An 18,616-nucleotide genomic window follows, 5' to 3' on the forward strand; every position below is an offset into this window, starting at 1 on the left:
CTTTCCTGCTGCTACCATTTTGTCCAGTTGACTATGTACGTTGATGGACCTGAGATGCAGAGAGAAGTTGACAGCTATGACAGGGTTCGGTTGTTAACCATTCCAAAGAGCGGATAAGACAAAAACTGAAGCCAAAAAATAAAATAAGTAAATAACAGGGTGAGAATGTGGTAAAAGCTGAAAATGGGGTAAAAATCAGGCGAGGGCTTTTCATTTTCTTGATTGCTTTTTTAAACTGCCGGCTGGGTTAGAGAAGTGGGTGGGCAGGTCAATCTGTGCTTTTGAAAACACTATTAGTTAGATTTAGGAAAGAAGGAGAGTGGGTCAGCCGATCGGTCAGTCAGCCAGTCAAGTCAGTCGACAGCGGCCTCTGGTGGATTAACACAAGAACAGCGGGTGCAAATGACACTTAAGAGATATACTTGAGACCTAAAAAAAATAAATAAATAAAAAAAGGTGTACACAACAGCTTTTGGTGGGTTCACGAAAACAAACATGAAAACAGCTCTTGTATTTGGCGCTCTCTAGCAATGTATATAGCGGTACATTTTCAGAACGAGCCTGGGTTGAAAAAGTGAAAGATTACATAAAATGACACCGAACTCATTAAATTATGATGTAAAACTTATTGACACTGGTATTGATTCTGTTAGATTAGCACAGTATTCTCTACTTGATTTGATTACAGTAGCAGAATATTAGATGTTTATGGGAGGAGATGCATATCTTTTCTGTGTTCCTAACATCATCCTGTTTTAAAGGCAAGTTAAACACCAAGGTGCAAATCAATGCAATCCACATGAGGAAAAATTAGATCTCAATCTTGTTCTGATTGAATTGAAATAACATGTGCATCCAATTCAAGTGAGAGGAGCTGGAAAGTCCTGCCAAAGGGAAGGTTCACTTCATAACAATCCAAGACAGCTGGAATTAATCTTTATCATTTGCACAGAGTCAGTTTAGTCTAAAAGAGGCACTTTTATTGATGTTAGACTCAACCATTCGCAAAACAAAAAGAAAAAAAGAGCGAAATATGGTCAAAAAGGAGAAAAAACTGACTAATGATTGTAAGAGAACAGTTAGAATGTAATACTAATAAATAACAAAACTGTTATAATTAGTAAACCGACAAATAGTATCAGTTAATACCAATCAAATCAAGTGGCACAATTTGTTTTAAAATAAATTAAATCAATACTGAAAAGCCACCTTAACTCATTAAATCAGTTGAGCAAATCTGTTAGGAAATTCAACAAATAATTTGACTTCATTTAGAGTTTACATGTAGAAAAAACCCACAAATAAGAGTAGAACAGTCATGTTCTGAAACCATAACAATTGTGCCTTTCCATTCCAGTCCTGCTGAATTCTGCAAATGTAACCACAAACATGGCGTTCATTCATCAAAAGTAGTACAAAGCCTTGTAAAAGGTGATAAATTTCAGATTCGGGAAGCATCAAAGGGGAGAATTCCAAAACGCATCACATTCTCCTACTCAAAACCACACATCAAACTTGGCCAGCCAAGTCACACCACTAGATGGCGATATCAGCCAGGATACAGGACCATGTAGAATAGTGTGATCAAAGTCCTCAGTGTTAAATGCTGTGATCATTCATGAGACGTGGTCTGCTGCTGAAGCAAAGTAGCTCCTTCCTATATCCACCCAATCCAGTAGACACCCACTGACTCAAATGCATCACACGCATTTGAAACAAATGATCCAGTGTATAAACATGGGCCCAGGGCAAACTGGAAAAGTTACATAGAAAATGAAGCTGTAGTGACTTTTCACAATGACTTTGGACCACAACAATTATGAGATCCTCAAAAATAGTGTGTGCAAATGACATTTACTGCAGTAACAATGCAGATTATGCTCTTACTGATTACTGGATGTGCACATCCAGTTTATTTACTGTCAACCACTATAGCACTTCATAAAATCTAGCTGTCCCAGGAACTGCTGCAATGCCCACCGCTCCACTGAAGCCTCAAAGCTACTACCTGCTTCCTCTAACCAGATCATTACTATAACCATTGCCGTGAATACAGTAACGCTGGACTGAGAACAGCATGTTAAGAATTTATCTAAAGGGATGCATCCCTCATTTACATGTAGCTCAGAACATGGCTATAAGAGTGGAGGGAGGGAATGTTCTTCAAACTGTAGTTAAGTTATTTCAACATGAAATAAAGAAGTACTGTACATGAGACTCTATCACTGTTAGTGTGCAGTTAACAACTTTCCAGCATCCTATACTTCTCATTTACTCTAAAGCATGTGGCAATGGCATACTTATTTAAGCCAATGTGCTTATTCAAGATTAAATCAATATCCATTGCCTCTCATGTTTATAGTATATGAGCTTTTGGATACGTTTAGCTATAATCTACATTCCGGATTCAAATTGTTAAAGCAAACACCACCGAACCCAACCAGAAGAATATGACTGAAGATATCCAGAGCAGTATCAAACTGCACTGAGCTGAATGGGAGGTTACTGTGTGAATGATGAATTGGAGTCAGTGTAGTCTCAGTGTGTTGACTTCAACACACAAAACCTTGTCTCATTCGAATGATCTGCAATAAGGCAGCTTGGACGTCTTCATCCATGTGACCCTTAAAGAAAACAAGAGAGCTGCATTCAATCAGTATCTTACACAATCTTCTATACAATTACATGCTATGAATTGAACACTGTCACAATCTAATACTATAACCGTATTTTCTTGCATTTAGCGATTTCATCTACAGTTGAAAAAGATCATACACCATTATAACCCTTTTAATAAATGGCCTTGAAAAGCAGCAACATGCAGCAACATAAAACAGCAACATAAAAGGAATATCTTCTGGAAAAGAAAAGAATTCTTCACACTTGACGCACACTCAAACACAATTACCTGTGCTGCACTGAGAAGATGAGTTCGATAAATTGAAACCACTTCTCTATGTTGCCTCTCAGCGTCCTGTTTAGATGAAAAAACAAGACACGTCAGGTAGTGTATTATAAGGTCTTGCAAGGTTAGATGGTTAATCTGTTTAACACAATACACTTCTCAGCAACAACATTTCAAGCCGTTTACTTGAATACACGCACACAATTTAAAATAGGGAGGTAGAAGGTTTTCTTCTTAACCCACACATTCTATTCTACTACTTTTTACATTCACACCTAAACTTAATTTATAATGTTGTATATAAATTTACAGTACATTTGTTGTTCAGTTGTTGTTTTGTTTTATGGGAAGGTCAAAAGAGACAAGCAACTGGTGACAATGCACAGGATTAAATCGAGACTGCACATTTTTTTTTATGCTACCATTCAAAAACTTGAATTAAAAACTTGATCAACTTGAAAACTTGATATAAAAAAAAATTGCCTCTGTAAATTCAGCTACAATCAAAAATATACATTTTAAAATGTATAAAAACAGATGTTATTCTAAACTTTACTTTCACATTATATTTAAAAATTTGAATTACGTATCGTTTAAATATAAAGTATATAGTCATTATACAAAGATCACCAAATTTTAGATAAGTATATATAATTGTATAATCCTGCGGCTGCTGAGATGGCAACCTGAGAAAAAAATCAGTCCCTGCTGCCATTCTATCAGCCCCAGTTCCTTGCTTCTACTTTTTGGTTATTTACAGTACAGTGCTCAGCATATACAGTACAAGTACACTCCTCACAAATCTATATTTAAATTTCTTATTGTTAATAGGAAGCTCTATACAATATTATATTTGTGCATATACATCAGATTAGTCAGTACTGAAGTCAAATCTAGAGCTTATCTAACAAAATAATATATTTTTATTATATCTTTTTATTGTTTTTAGCATAAGAAAAAAAAACAATAACATAAATGAAACAAAAATATAAATATATAAAAATTAAATATTTTTCAGAGAAATGTGTAGGCTTCACAACTTGACATATGCCAAACCAATCCCACCTATAATGAGTTACAAGTCAGCATCAATGACATAAAACAGAATTGAATTCCAGATTTAAAAAAAAAAAAAAAAAGGTTTTGTTTGTTTGTCATCCCATATCGCATTTCTTCCACATAAATGTATCTCCTATTTCTGAGGTGTCTCCAAAAATGGCCAATTTATGCTCTGGTGACAGATGAATTTATGGCAAGACCAGAATGAGTGAGTCAATGTACCTTCAAAGTTTTTACATTTATTGCACAATAAGGTTACATTTGGGTTATCTAACAAACTAACTTACAATAACAATGCAAAAACTATTACACCCAAATTTATATGTTATAGAAAAATATTAAACACAAATAAAAAAAAGAGGAAAAATTAAGAGAAGCAAAAAAAAAATGGAAAAATTGTAGGTTGTAATATTTTAGTTTTGCAATATTTAGCTTGAATTTAATTGCATTGTTTTCTTTCAATTGGTGACTAAAATATTATTTTATTAAATTTATATGCTTAATAAATCGGTTTTGTTTAAATGTATAAAAATACATTGCCTATGTTCACTGAGAAATGGATAAAAATATTCATTTTTAAAATGGGGTCTACTCAATTATGCTGAGCACTGTACATAAGGCTCTAGAATCCATTATGAATGCAAGTCAGTCAGTAAGGGAGTATATTTTTTAAGTCCAAGGTGATGGCATGTCATATTTGTGGGCAATTACGAGCAAATCCACCGGCATGTGTATGTGCACAGAGCTACTCACAGCCAGCTGCTGCTGGAGGCTCTTGACCTGGGCTTGGAGAGTGTCAATGTGTTGAGTCTGTCTCTTGTTGGGCGTATTGCCAGAATAAGCCAGCTGGGATAAGCCATTCAGAGCCTGTTTCAGCCTTTCAACATCTGCCAACAGCTCTGTGATCTGAAACAGAGAACACCTTGCTTATAATCGGACAAAATATCAGCCACTTACAGAAAAGGCTCTTCCACATAATAAATTAGAATAAATTTTAAAAAATAAAATAAAAATCTCACCCTTTTGTCTTTAACCTCAGTCTGCTCAGAGGACGCCTGAATCCTCTTCTGCAGTTCTCCAATGGTGCTGAGGGATTCCTCATATCTCTCTTTCAGATCTCGGATCTCCTTCTCAATGGAGGCGCTCTTGACTTGCAGGGCCTCGGTTTCTGCTATCGCCCTCTTTTCACCCTCTCTAGCCTGGGCTGTTTCCCTGTACAGATCCTCATACTGCTCATCCAGACCCGACAGCCGATCCCCAAGTTCGCGTACCTTCTCCTCCAGCTTGTGCTTTTCAGCTTTCAGCTCTGTCACCTGTTCTTCATGACTACGGAGGTCGTCCAGAGCGTGTGTGGCTCTGAGGAGCTCAGTCTGCAGAGTGGAAACATCTTCAGCCCTCTGCGCACTGGTTTCTTCCTCCTCCCGCAGGGCCAAGCGGAGCTCGTTGACCTCACGCTCTAGAGCGTCTTTAACCTGGCTAAACTGGGCCTCTTCACAGCTCTGACTCTGAAGTTGTTTCTCGATTTCATGAACACGCTGGACCTCCAGTCTGTGAGCTTCACTTAAGCTCTTGCACTCCTTTTGGGCGTCCTGCAGCCTTCCATTCAGAGAACTCTGCATGGCCTGAAACTGCTCAAGGTGGATGAACTCACTATTGAGTTTCTGCTGAAGACTCTGTATCTCAGAATTGCACAATGCATTTTGCTCCTCCAGTTCAGCCCTCTGAATTGTAACCTCTTTATACTGCTGCTCCAACTCCACCAACTTCAGACTCAGCTCTTCCACCTGACCCTTGTAGTGATCCTCCACTTCTTTGTGCTTCTCGCCAGACACAAGCCCTGTATGAAGTTTCTGCTGCAATGACTCGATTTCGTCTTTCATTTTTTCATTCACTTGCCTTTGGCTTTTCCCTACAGTCTTTTCGTTATTGTACATCTCCTGAACATTGGTGAGTTTATCTTCCAAATTCTTTAAAGTGGTGTTGAACTCCATTTCTTTTTCTTCCAGAGTGGTCACTGGCACAAACTTCAACTGCAGTGCTTCTTGAATAGTGTCCAGCTCTTTCTTCTGTGCTTCGATTTCCTTGTGGAGCTTTGATTCACTCTCTTGAGCAGACTGATACTTTGAGTAGGCATCATGAGCTCTTTCCTCTGCTTCTGATAAAGCTGTGCTCATTGTGCTTTTCAACATCTCATGTTCCACAAGACTGACATATTCATTGTCTAACTTGGCCTGCACTTTCTCAAACTCTTCTTTCAACGTTGCATTTCCTTCTTTTGCCTGCTGTAACTCCTCGCCTCGAACTCTACAATCCTCTTCCAACTTTGCGATTTCAATCTTAGCTTTCTCCAAAGCCTCCTCCAGCTCTATCTGCATTCTCTCATACTCCTCCTTTGTGACAAACTTTGTGTCAAAGCTCTGCTTCAGTGTTGCCTTTTCAGATGCCAAACCCTCAAGTTCACTGACTTTCTTCTGGTATTGATCTTGTAGGCTATTAATAACTCCTTCTAGTTCTGTGTTGCGTTCTGTGAGTACAGCCATCTCACTCTCATAACGTTCACAAGGTATGTACATGCTCCTCAAGTTAGTAATGTTCTCACAAAGAGAGGTTTTCTCCTCCTGTAGCTTCCGTATTTGCTCCTCAGCCTGTTTGTTCTTCTCGGTCTCCTCTGTTAATCGAACCCTCAACTCCTCTACAGCGAGTCCCATAGACCTTTTCACGTCCTCGTGGTTTTCCAAGGTCACAAACTTGGTCTTCAGATTGTTGCTGAGTACTTGCAGCTCCTCTCTGAGCAGCTCTCTCTCGTCCTCACCTTCCTCCACTTCACAAATTAACGACTGACACTTTGAAGTCACGTCAGCAAGTTTCTTCTTTAGCGTTGAGTTTTGCTCTTCTAGAGCAACCCGCACTCGCTCGTGCTCTTGAAGGGGAACGGATTGGCGGTCGTCCATCGCACGATGGAGCTCTGCCACTTCCTCCAGCACACGGTCATAATCTTCCCTTAATTCAGCCAGCTGTAGCTCCTTCTCGTCAACAGCATTGGTAAGAAGGTTCTTCATGTTGTCAAACTTCTCTGCCGCAACCATTGTGGTCAACCTGACCTCTGCAGCCTTCACTTGACTCTCCATGTTTAAGAGCATCTCTTCCATTTCTTTATGGTCCGCTTGCATCGCACTCAGCTCTGCAGTGAGCCTCTCAACCTCCACAGCCAGAAGCCCTTCACTTTTCTTATACTCCTCCAACGCTTTCTCACTCTGCTTTAAATGGTTCCTGACCCGTCCAACCTCAGCAGAAGCTCCTTCATACTTCGCCTTCACGTCATTTAGCTGTGCTTTAAGGTCATCAACAACTTGGTTACTGAGATGCTCCTTTACCGCCACCACATGAGCCTGAAGCTGTTTCACCTTTGACTCTGATTCTATCATTCGCTTCTGCACATCTCCCATGGCTTCTTCCAATTCCTGTATCTGCTGATCCGACTCACGCTTGATGGTCTCACACTTCCTGGTCAACTCCTCACAGTCTTGAGACTTGCTTGCGAGAGCCTTTTGGAGGTGGACCACTTCCTCTTGTGCAGCGTCTTGCTGCCTGCGGGCACATTCAAGCTCTTGGCGAAGAGTTTCAGAATCACTAGGCACGGGTAGAGAAAGCTCCAAAGGACGCGTCAAAGATCGAGATGCTCCTAAAGGTTGCAAGATCTGAATAATAAAAAAAAAAACACTGGGCATTATTATAAATATCAAATTATATTATGTATAACAATTCTATCTCTGTGCTTGTGTGATTTAAGTGAATGTTACTGAGTGGAAAAAGATATTCTCCTTTATATTACTTTTTTTTTTTAAGTAGGTCCAAAAAAATTTTCTTTTCTTTTTAAATGAACATATTCTGTTTCTAAGGATAAATATATAACAAGAGCCAGTATTTTTTTAAGTACAGCATGTTTATGTCTGTCTTCTATCTAGTATTGTGTGTAAAATAAATGAATATATATCTAGGCTAGATCTCAAGTCAGACATTTGATCCTAATTTAATAGGTGCATTTCCCATCTTTTTAAATGGTGCAGTGACCTCAAAAAAAGGTGAGAGTAAAGAAGTTTCTTGTATTAATGTGACAACAAAATTGCATCCACCACATCTGCCCAAAAGCTGATCCTGGGTATAGCATGTCCCTTCAGAGAACAGAGCTAATAAATCATAAACCTGTCTGACACTGCAGGCTATGGAGGTTGTGAAATGAAATGAAAGAGAGAGCAACTTATCTGACTGCCACCGCCTCTCCTAAGCTTAACATAGCTGACACAGCCCGTCTGCATTACTGAACATATTCAGAGAAAAAATATATACCTAAAATACCAAAACTAGGAAGAAATAGTGTGTAAAGCTTGCGCACGCTCAGCAAACCTTTAGAATCAGTTCATGATTTTTCATTTTTAGTCTTGAGGACAGCAATATCTCAGTATAAAGAAAGTTCTCAGACAGACAGCATACCATGCTTTAACCTCAATTCCAAATTTAACGGTCTTTTAAAATATACAAAAAAATATATATTTAGCAGCAGCACAACGGTGATTTCCCACATATTGAACATTAATTAAGTCCATAACTGTTCCATTAAATACTCTAAATTTCAAGTTGCTTTCTTGAATGCTTTGGAGATAGTTTACTTGATAAATAAAATGATATACAGTTATGATATACTGATATACAGAATACAGTTCTTTTTGCTGTTGGCTATTAAAATATATGTTTGAAAGAAAGAAAGAAAGAAAGAAAGAAAGAAAGAAAGAAAGAAAGAAAGAAAGAAAGAGCTCACCTGTGCAGAGTCCAAGCTGTGTGACTGTCGAACTAGCACATTGTCTTTTCCTGCAGAAAAAAAAACAGAATAAACACACACTTGCATGAATGCACTTACAGTGCAGTTTACAATGAGGTCTCTAATACCAAGGGTTGTACTTTATCACAGTCTAGAAATCCAGATTTCAAAGACTAAAATCACCTTTGATCACAGACTGGCCAGGGTAATCTTCCTGTAAAACAAAAAACATGCAAATTTATTCAACTAATCATCAAAGTTGGATCATGATCTGCTGGATCTGGATTTAACGAGCAGCAGCCCTTGATGAGCATCTTGCAAAAAAAAAAAAAAACATCTTTAACTGACCAAATGGCTCCGTTGCTGGACTCTCACAGTCTCTATGGCCCTGGCTCCCTCCTCTTTCTCTTTGGCAGAAAGTAAACGCTTCAGCTGTTCCTTCTGTGTGTACAAAAAATAAACATGCATATTTAACATCAACAAACATTGAACCTTTAAAAATAAAAACCTACAATCAACCTACAATGGATGACAATGACAATAGGCAAGGTCACTATAGTAAAAAAAAAAAAAATTTAAAAAGCACATGAATTACCTCCTTGTTTATGTCCTCCACTGTTGACTTCTCCTGATAGAGGACAGGAGAGAAAGAATGAGATAGAATACATGCATTACACAAGATGTCTGTAAAACTACCGCAACATGCAAAAATAACTGCCTGCTCAGTTAAATACAGTACAGGTGAGGCTACATTTACTGCAGTGCTGAAGCATCTGCTTAAGACATAGGCTTGTACATAAACTGGGCAATTATTAAAAGACTGGAAAAAAAGCCACCTGGCTGAGTTGCTGCTGAAGCATGTTAACTTTATCAAGCAGAGTTCTCTGTTCCTGGTGGAACTTCTTTAGAGTCTCTTGCTGGCTCTCGTTCTTTTTCTCCAGGTCCTAAAAAAGGCAAAAACACACAGCCAATTGCAGACAAAGTCATTAAATGTCCACTCACTTCTATTAATACAGAAAATGTCTATGGTCAGCTCTAATAATAAAAAGAGAAATTGCAGAATGCATCAATGAATGTGCTGGATATGTCCTACTTAAGAAATAATATTTGGTTTACTAATCATTGGGTCCGTCTCCCAACTCTCATGGTTGAAATAGTAGGTCGTGTATACAAATTCAGGCACTGTTAAGGGCAGTAATGAGCTTGGTTCACTAGACATTGGGACACTGATTGTTACATGAGACAATGTCTATAGAGGATTTTTTTAAATAAAAACATGACTGATTGACATATATTGTCTGATATAAGGTTTCATGTTCTAGCAACAGCTCAACCATTAATCATTTATAAATGTTTGCTAGATTATTGTCGGACTATGCTGATGCACCTTTACAACTATGCTAAAGTATTGTTAAATATAAATAGATCATTTCTATAAAAATAACAATAATTTTTTTTTTTAATTATATATATATATATATATATATATATATATATATTCATACTTTCCTTTAAGGCAATATAGTGATAACGTTGATGCTTCCTAATTTTTACTGTGCTTTATGGGACTTTAGAGAGTGAATGTTACAGTGCACTGGAAGAGTTTTGAAATTGAGATAGCCCTCAAAACTGCTGACCCCCTTACTGGTGCTCTGACTACTGAACGAGGAAACTGACAGATGCACCCATGGAGATAATTGGCCCTTACCTGTATGATCCTTTCACGGTTAGGGGTTTCAGACACCATCTCAACAGACTGCAACTGACACAGACAGAAAATTATAAATGTTAAGGATGGCTTTTTAAACTAACTATGCATCTCATAGTAAAAATAAATGAGAAAAATTAACTAACAAATCTCCATGAAATAGCGTTTGATTCAAAGACTGAGAAATGCTACAGAGAGAAATAAAATGTGGTTTTGTTATATAATTTTAGTGAATACTACAACTTCTGATGCTGCTCAGCATACGCTTCTGATAAATGGCAATGTTAAAAAATGAGTAGGTATTTCTGCCTAATAACTATGCATTTATCTTGAAAGGTTTTGCTGCACATTTAATGCCTTCAGGTATTTTTTTTGTTACAAAATTACACTTTGTGCATACATAACTATCATTCTCAAACTTCAGGATAAGTCTTCTAATTATTTAAATAAAGAGATAGATACTGTATGGTTCATTTCAGACCTGCACAATACCATTTCAGCACCAATATTGCAATGTGATCATTCGCAAAAGTCACATGTCATAATACAGTCTGGATTATACTGTAGTTTATCATTTGCATGTGTTTTTGAAGCCTGTGACTAATCATGATGATGACTGTACACAATGGAGACTATACAGTATTACTTTACATTTAATTGTTTAATTTCTGTATCTGAATACTGTTAGACTTCTCAGAAAACCTTGCTGTTGTATTCATCTATGCTTGTTTATAGTTTATTTTATTTTATGCAGATCCACTCACATCATAATCAAACAGAATCATCATAATTTATACAGCTATTCGAGTCATCTACTGAGATTGCATTTATATTGCAATACATAACAGAAAAGCAAAATATCGCAATGTCCGATTTTTCCAATATCGTGCAGCCCTTGTTCATTTAGTGCCAACAATTATTTTGTCCTACTTCCATTGAACACTGGGTGGCAGTCTTGTGTAAAAGTTTCAACAGTACTGCAGTCAGATTAGCGCATTAGGACAGTGAAACTGGCTATGTGATAAGAAATTATATTAGCCAGAACTAATTTATTTTCCATTTAATATGATAGATGCACAAGTGCTGAAATGAAAAAACAAAGAACTAAATTGCCCTCTCTGCTCATCAATCATAAATCCCATTTGTATGATTCTAGTCTCGTTGCTCTAGACGGCTTCATTGAAATTGCAATGAAGGCAGCCTTTTTCTCTGTGCAGAATGTGTGGAGAAAATATATCAGTCTGTTTGAGAGTCAGTAATGAAACCCAGACACCAATAGAAGTTAACTAGCAAGAGAGAAAGTGAAAACCTTGAAGGAATAATGTGGGCTTTTCTAAAGGGATAGTTAACCAAAAAAAAAAAAAAAATCACATTTTATTCACCCTGAAGACGTTTCAAATAAAGCTTTACTTTCTTTTGTTAAACACAGAAGTACACATTTTGAGGAAAACTGAAAAATGATAACCAATGGTAAGAAAAACAAATACTATGAAGGTCAATGTTTACAAGTTTCTAGCTTACTTTGAAAATGTCTTCTCTTGTGTTTAACAGAAGAAAGACAAATAGTTTTGTAATTGAGTAAATGATGACAGAACTTTCAGTTATGGGTGAACAATAAAAAAAAATTAAAAGTGAAAAATGCTGTGTGTACCTGTCTCATTTTCTGTTCCATCTTGCCAGCCTCTTTAGCTGTGAATACAAATGAGTATTGTTTAATTAGCAATGCCCTGAACATAGGAGGATGCTGATTTACCCTCGGGAACTGTGGTATATAGCTTGTACTTTTCATTTTGAAGCATAACGCTGAAATAGAACTGCTCTACGCTCTTGTCAGCGAACATTTGTCACAAGCTCTTGGGGCTTTGATCTCAATAACCTTACCACCTGATAAAGGCCTTTTCAGACAAAAGTGATGCAACAAAGTAATGTGAACTGCAGGGCGAAAAAAAGGATTAAAAACTGCCGAAAAATTGCATTCAGCTAATATACACCAAGAAAAGCTACATTTTTCATCAGCTTCAATGAGAAGTTTCACAATTTAAAAAAAAAAAAAAGCACTCTTAAAAGGAGAATAAAAACCACACTTAAATGCAAAATATCATCATGGAATGGAACAATGGTAAAAAGAAGGTAACAAAGAGGCATCTGGTCACAATGATAATGGCAATCTGCTGTTTAGTTATTATTAACAATTTTCTTGGTATATCACTTCTTTCTGCTCTGGTCATTTGATGCAGATATGGCTATCTGGTGTGCTTGTTCTAAACAAACAACCCAAAAGCTTTTCAGCCTGTGAAGCTGCAATGAGCAACTACACATTTGAACCAGCTTGATTTCACCCTACTTCATACTCATCCACTGTCAGTTTTGAACTTAACACTTTCTCTCTAATTTACACCTCGAATGTCCAGTGTATCAGAGTTCTGTCTGATGTGACAGACACCTCATGACACCAAGCATAAAATGCAACAGCCCATAAAATTGCACCTCCAATCTCATTTTCCAGTCACTTAGCAATATAGCCGATGTTACTACAATATTTGATATAGCAATCATTCTGTCTTCGGCTGGTAAACCAGAATGCTTTTGTTATTTGTGCATTTGGCAGTTCAGTTAAAGTAATTTTATTCATTTTCTAAAGTACTGTCCATTTTAATTCCTTTCCCTTAATGAGCTCTGCATTGCTCTAAAATTTACTTGCTCTCATTTCCTTCCAAACTTTTGTGCATTTCTTTTTTCTACTAAACCTAAAAAAAGATATTTTGAAGAAAGCTAGAAACCAGTAACCATTTACTTCCATAGTGGAAAAAAACAAATACTATGAGAGAGAATGGTTAATTTTCTTCAGAATGTCTGCTTTTGTATTTAACAAAAGAAAGAAACCAATTGAGGGCGAGTAAACGGAATAAATTACATTTTTTGAGACAAGTGAAAGGTTATAAATTAATGACCAAATTTCAGTTTTGTGTAAAACTAGCCCTTTAACATTGCAGATCTACGCATAAAACCACATAAAAACAGGAAGAAAAAAACCTTTGGCAGCACTGTCCAGGTAACTCTTGACAAGAGAGACCAGCTCCTGGTTTTTGCTGAGTCGTGCGTAGTGATAACTGTCATGGCTAAATCCATCCACAGCAGTGACATCAGCTCCATGTTTCAACAAAACATCCACGGCATCCTTACAGGCGTACTCGCAGCCCAGAATCAATGCAGTTCTGAGGGAACAAAGTGAACAAACAAATCTTTAAAGATAATTGCTAATGACACCAAAACACTGCATTCAAAACCCCATTTACTGATGTCTCTAAAATTTCTAGACAAGAATACAAATATAGTTTATATTTCTCCATCCACAGAAGTAAGCTGTGAACGTCTGAGACTTTGGCCCCATTTACACTAATATGTTTTAATTTTAAAACAATTTTTAGAATGAAAACGATCCACGTCCACACTGGCATTTCACCTAACAGATCTCAGTCCACACCACACCACTGAAAATGCACATTACATGACCACACAAACACACACACACACACACACACACACACACACACACACACACACACAAACAAACAAACAAACAAACAAACAAACTTTGGCATGTGCTGCAACGTATGTGGACGTCTGAGCTCCAGGCGGTCAGCGGGTGCTTTGAGCACACTTCCCCAACTAAGAGCAGCGCACCTCAAACTATATATAAAATATATCCAAGATGTCGTTTTAAACTGTAAAGTAATCTGTGTTTTGTACGGAACCCCGGAAGGGATGTAGTGGAGGAGAAAAAAAATGGTTGGGTGAAAAAAATAATAATAATGGACGAAAGAAAAAAATGGGTGGGAGGAAAATATATATTTCTAAGTTTTTGCGTTCCCTCGCAAAAATGTTTTGCGTAATCTCGCAAAGTTTTGTGTCATCTCGCAAAGATGTTTTGCGTTCCCTCGCAAAGTTTTGTGTCATCTCGCAAAGATGTTATCCCCACAAACACTTCCTGTTCACTTTATTCACGTAAACCCTCCCATTTTTGCCGATATTCTCCTGTATTTTACCATTCTATCCCACTTTCTTTACATTAAATCTGTGTGTCGATCGTCGCCTTTCATATGCAACCTCTGAACCAGTGAATGCATGTATAAGTGCTGACTGACAGACGCGCTCTGTACAATAAACTGATCCCAGATCAGTGTCTGTATGTACCATTTGAAGTGACACCTCTGTTATCAAACAAGTGAGCAGCAAATGAATCTCATGTTTTGATTTGTTTTGATAACAGAGGTGTCACTGCAAGAGTGCACAGATCAATAATGAAGCATTCCATTACTTTAGAAATTGTTTGTGCTTATTTAAGAGAAAATTAGCTGTTTAAAATAAAACATGCAGGACGAAGATGTTTACATATTATTCAGTGTATTTGTCTGTTTAAACATAAACCCGCTGCTCTGTGCTCCTCTGTAAATGGAGTGTACAGAAGCTGATCTGGGATCAGTTTATTGTACGGAGCACGTTTGTCAGTCAGCGCTTATACATGCATTCACTGGTTTAGAGGTTGCATATGAAAGGAGACGATCGACGCACAGATTTAATATAAAGAAAGTGGGTTAGAGTGGTAAAATACAGGAGAATTTCGGCAAAAACGGGAGAGTTTAAGTGAGTGAAGTGAACAGGAAGTGTTTGTGGAGACACAGTTTTGCGAGAGAACGCAAAACTTTGCGAGGGAGCACAAAACATTTTTGCCAGGGAACGCAAAACTTTGCGAGAGAACGCAAAAACTTAGAAATATATATTTTCCTCCCACCCATTTTTTTTCTTTCACCCATTTTTTTTTTTTCACCCAGCCAATTTTTTTCTCCTCCACCGAGTCCCTTTCGGGGTTCCGTACTTTTGGAACTTAATGAAGACCACAGAAGTCAATGATTCATTTGAAATTTTCAGCCCGACATGTTTACTGTTCCAAAATTTTAATAATGTTTCAAAAAATAAAATATATTGTTTTCAAAGGGGGAAAAAGGTGTTTGTTTTTTACCCAGACATTTAAAAATAATATATTTTAGAGCAGTAATCACAATACCGGGAAACCGTGATATTTTTAACCAAGGTTATCATACTGTCAGAATCTTATACCGGTCCATGTCTACCTCAACTAGTTCATCAAGGATCTTCCACTGGATCTCCTCTCACTATAGTTGTTAAATGTGATATTTATTTAATCTTGTCTCTATCTAACGATTATTTGGTCTTTTAAATCCATTATTTGTCTCAGGTAACATGTTTTGGCTTAGAGCAAAGATAAGTATATATTTTAACTCATGTGACCACGTACACAGATTCTGCACATTTGACTGATTACTTGCCTTTAATTTCCATATTGCATAAACTTGCTTCCTTTGAAGATTTACCAGACGTGTCGTTAGGAGTTTGTTTTCCATATCAAACTTGCGAAGACTGAACTTAAGGAAAGGGTCCAAAACTGAACTTTGTGCACTTAATATTGAGAAAAAGCTCCAATACAGGGCAAATGTATGCAGCCACCCCTGAGTTTTCAGATGTCTCTATTTTCTCCTATCCACACTGACACACAGCAGCATTTTAAAACCAAAACAACATCTTCAGTGTTTTCAAAAAGCTCTGTTTTCAGAGATCGAAAACTCCGGGGTAGTGTGGATGGATGGAAGGCCATAGCGTACGTATGCATTTTAAAACTAAAACACATTAGTGCAAACAGGGCTTTAGATTCATTATCTGCTATAGATAAATAACTAGGGAATTTTAAAATGCCAGTAAAAAAGTAAAACTCTTATTACAATGATAAACTCAAAAGATAAAACAAATAAAGCAGTGTGAAATGTTTTTGCACAACTACTATAAATGTGAGACTGGTTTCTTTCATTCAGGTAAAAAAATCAGATACGACTAAAACAAAGATAGATGAAGTAATGAGATGACAGGAAATTCAGCAACTGAATATAGCAGGCACGTCAAGAAAAACACGAAACAAGCCAATAAAGACCAATTACAGAGAAATATCATGGTTATATTTACTTATTCTGTTTGTCTCTGACTGTGATGTCACTTCCCCGCTCTAACAGCAGCTGACAGATGTGTGGATGACACATTTGTGTGGCGAGCACCAATGGAGTCCGACCGTCCTACAAACAAACACATATAAAATGCACGTTTGCATCAGCTCAAACAGAAAAGACATAAAAGGCATCATCTGAGGGAACATTTGAGGATAAAGTGCATTTGAGGGAAAGTAAAATTAAACACAGAACATTTGTTCAGGTGAAAAGAATGAGATAATATGAAAGCATATGAAGTAACCCACAAGCTACATATTAACTCACAAAGTCGCTGGCATTAACTGAAGCGCCACTGTCACAGAGCAGCTTCACGCTGGAGGAGCAGCCGGCCATGACTGAAAAGACAAACAATAATAATATTCCTAAACATTCCCCCAGGCATCCAAATTAGATTCAGTAGACCAAGCTAACCACACACTCAATAAATAAATAAATAAATAAAAAATAGAGCTATATTCAAATCCAAAAACCTCCACTGGGCATGAAGCTTTAAATCTTACATGAAAGCGTTCTGAGGGAAATAAATTCCTGAACTACAGTACATCTTAATGATTAAAACACAAATGAATACTATTCAAGTGTTCATTTATTTCCTCTGTTTTAAGGAGGAAAGAAACAGAAGAAATAGTAGAAACAGATGGATGAGGAAAAACTGAGGTCGAGGTAAAACCCCCAGGTGGAAGAAAGGTCTCTCCTAAGTTCAGTTCCAATAAAACATCTTAAAACACACAAAACCTTTTGCTTACCAGCATCATGTAAAGCTGTTCTTCCCTGCAGGTCCACGTTTCCCACTGGGCAATTGTGCTGAAAGGACAAAACAGTGGTCACACTCACAGTCAGCCCATTCACAAACACTTCATGCCTGTTAAGCTTTAAAAGGTCAGAGGATGAGTCTAAACTTTCACAAACATCTCTGATGAACATGAAGAATGGATCAGCCTGACACGGGTGTGAGCGAGACTCTGCTTTGCAACGATTCTGAAACCAGGTCAAGAAAGGGAGAGTGTTGCTAAGATACTGGCTTCGGTGGTCTTCAATCCCACCACCCTCTGTGTCCTCTTTTTCCTGAATCTCTTTTACTCTCTCCATATTTCACTTTCTGTGTCCTAGTTTCCCAAACCCAGCACTTTCTCGGTTTTTGCTCCATTCAAAACAAAAAAACAGCTCCTCTGACTTCAGCCACTATAAAAACCTTTTACGCTCTAGCAACAGCCGCCAAAACCAGTAGCAAGGTCACATGGTCCTGCTGGCTAACTGTGTCCTGGGTAACTCTAGGAGTCGGGATCACATTGCACATGATGATGGCATAGAAATATAGACTGCAGGTTACAGTATGGGCAGCCTGTCAACACTGCAGACACCCGGAAAATGCTCTCATCCAGTGACTCAATGTTGTCCGCACAAGCACTCTATATAGCAGTCAGGGCACTGGCTGGATGAATAATTCCACGCAAAGGCGCCAGACAAAGATGTACGCTCTCTTTTTCACAATTAGCCAGATTCCTGCTCCCTGTGAAACAAGCAATTAACACAAACAAGGCACGGAGACAAAGATGCCGTTGTCAGAATCATTAACAGGGAAGTGATAGGAATCATCTTAATTATCTCGAGCGACATCATTCACATAGACAGGTTTTTTACCCTCTTTCGAAATTGTGTGCTCGAGATAATTCGTTCAAATTAAAAAGCGTATCTGTAAACAAGCTCTGCATGATTTGCCTTCAAACTGCATAATTTCCTCATAATCAGGATGTCAGGTTCAAGCATTATGCAGCGGAGTTCAGGTCATTGGTTTCTGCTTAGTGAAATAAGCGCTGAATTTGCTAATGAGCCTGTGGGCTGGAGTATGCTTGCCAATAGCAATGAAAGTTGAAAGCAACTGAGGGGAAAAAACAAGCTGCATCATTTTCTTGTACAGATAACAAAGCAGATTCAAAGAGAATATGTCCAAATATTAATAAGCAGCCCTGGGCTAGACCACTAAACCAGTCTTAGGTATATTTTTGGCTAGTGGTGTAACGGATCACAAATCTCACGGTTTGGATTACATT

General features: G+C 37.7%; 1 protein-coding gene across 2 annotated transcripts in view; it reads right to left on the bottom strand.

Moving 5' to 3' along the window:
- Window positions 1-958: 958 nt before the first annotated feature.
- uacab (uveal autoantigen with coiled-coil domains and ankyrin repeats b) overlaps window positions 959-18,616 on the bottom strand; it is a 73,185-nt gene continuing 55,527 nt past the window's right edge. For both annotated transcript variants that reach the window (XM_087261359.1, XM_087261360.1), the window contains exons 5-19: window positions 17,312-17,369; window positions 16,830-16,900; window positions 16,525-16,631; window positions 13,522-13,703; window positions 12,140-12,177; window positions 10,489-10,542; window positions 9,617-9,724; window positions 9,376-9,408; window positions 9,129-9,221; window positions 8,964-8,994; window positions 8,781-8,830; window positions 4,984-7,662; window positions 4,718-4,870; window positions 2,909-2,974; window positions 959-2,624 (exon numbers count right to left, since the gene is read on the bottom strand). In XM_087261359.1, coding sequence (XP_087117485.1) covers window positions 2,553-2,624; window positions 2,909-2,974; window positions 4,718-4,870; window positions 4,984-7,662; window positions 8,781-8,830; window positions 8,964-8,994; window positions 9,129-9,221; window positions 9,376-9,408; window positions 9,617-9,724; window positions 10,489-10,542; window positions 12,140-12,177; window positions 13,522-13,703; window positions 16,525-16,631; window positions 16,830-16,900; window positions 17,312-17,369 — 3,795 coding nt within the window. In that variant the 3' untranslated portion in view covers window positions 959-2,552. The remainder of the gene's footprint in view (window positions 2,625-2,908; window positions 2,975-4,717; window positions 4,871-4,983; window positions 7,663-8,780; window positions 8,831-8,963; window positions 8,995-9,128; window positions 9,222-9,375; window positions 9,409-9,616; window positions 9,725-10,488; window positions 10,543-12,139; window positions 12,178-13,521; window positions 13,704-16,524; window positions 16,632-16,829; window positions 16,901-17,311; window positions 17,370-18,616) is intronic.

This window comes from Danio rerio, chromosome 7, assembly GCF_052040795.2.
Source record: "Danio rerio strain M-AB ecotype USA chromosome 7, GRCz13ab, whole genome shotgun sequence".
In the NCBI taxonomy this organism is placed as follows: Eukaryota; Metazoa; Chordata; class Actinopteri; order Cypriniformes; family Danionidae; genus Danio; species Danio rerio.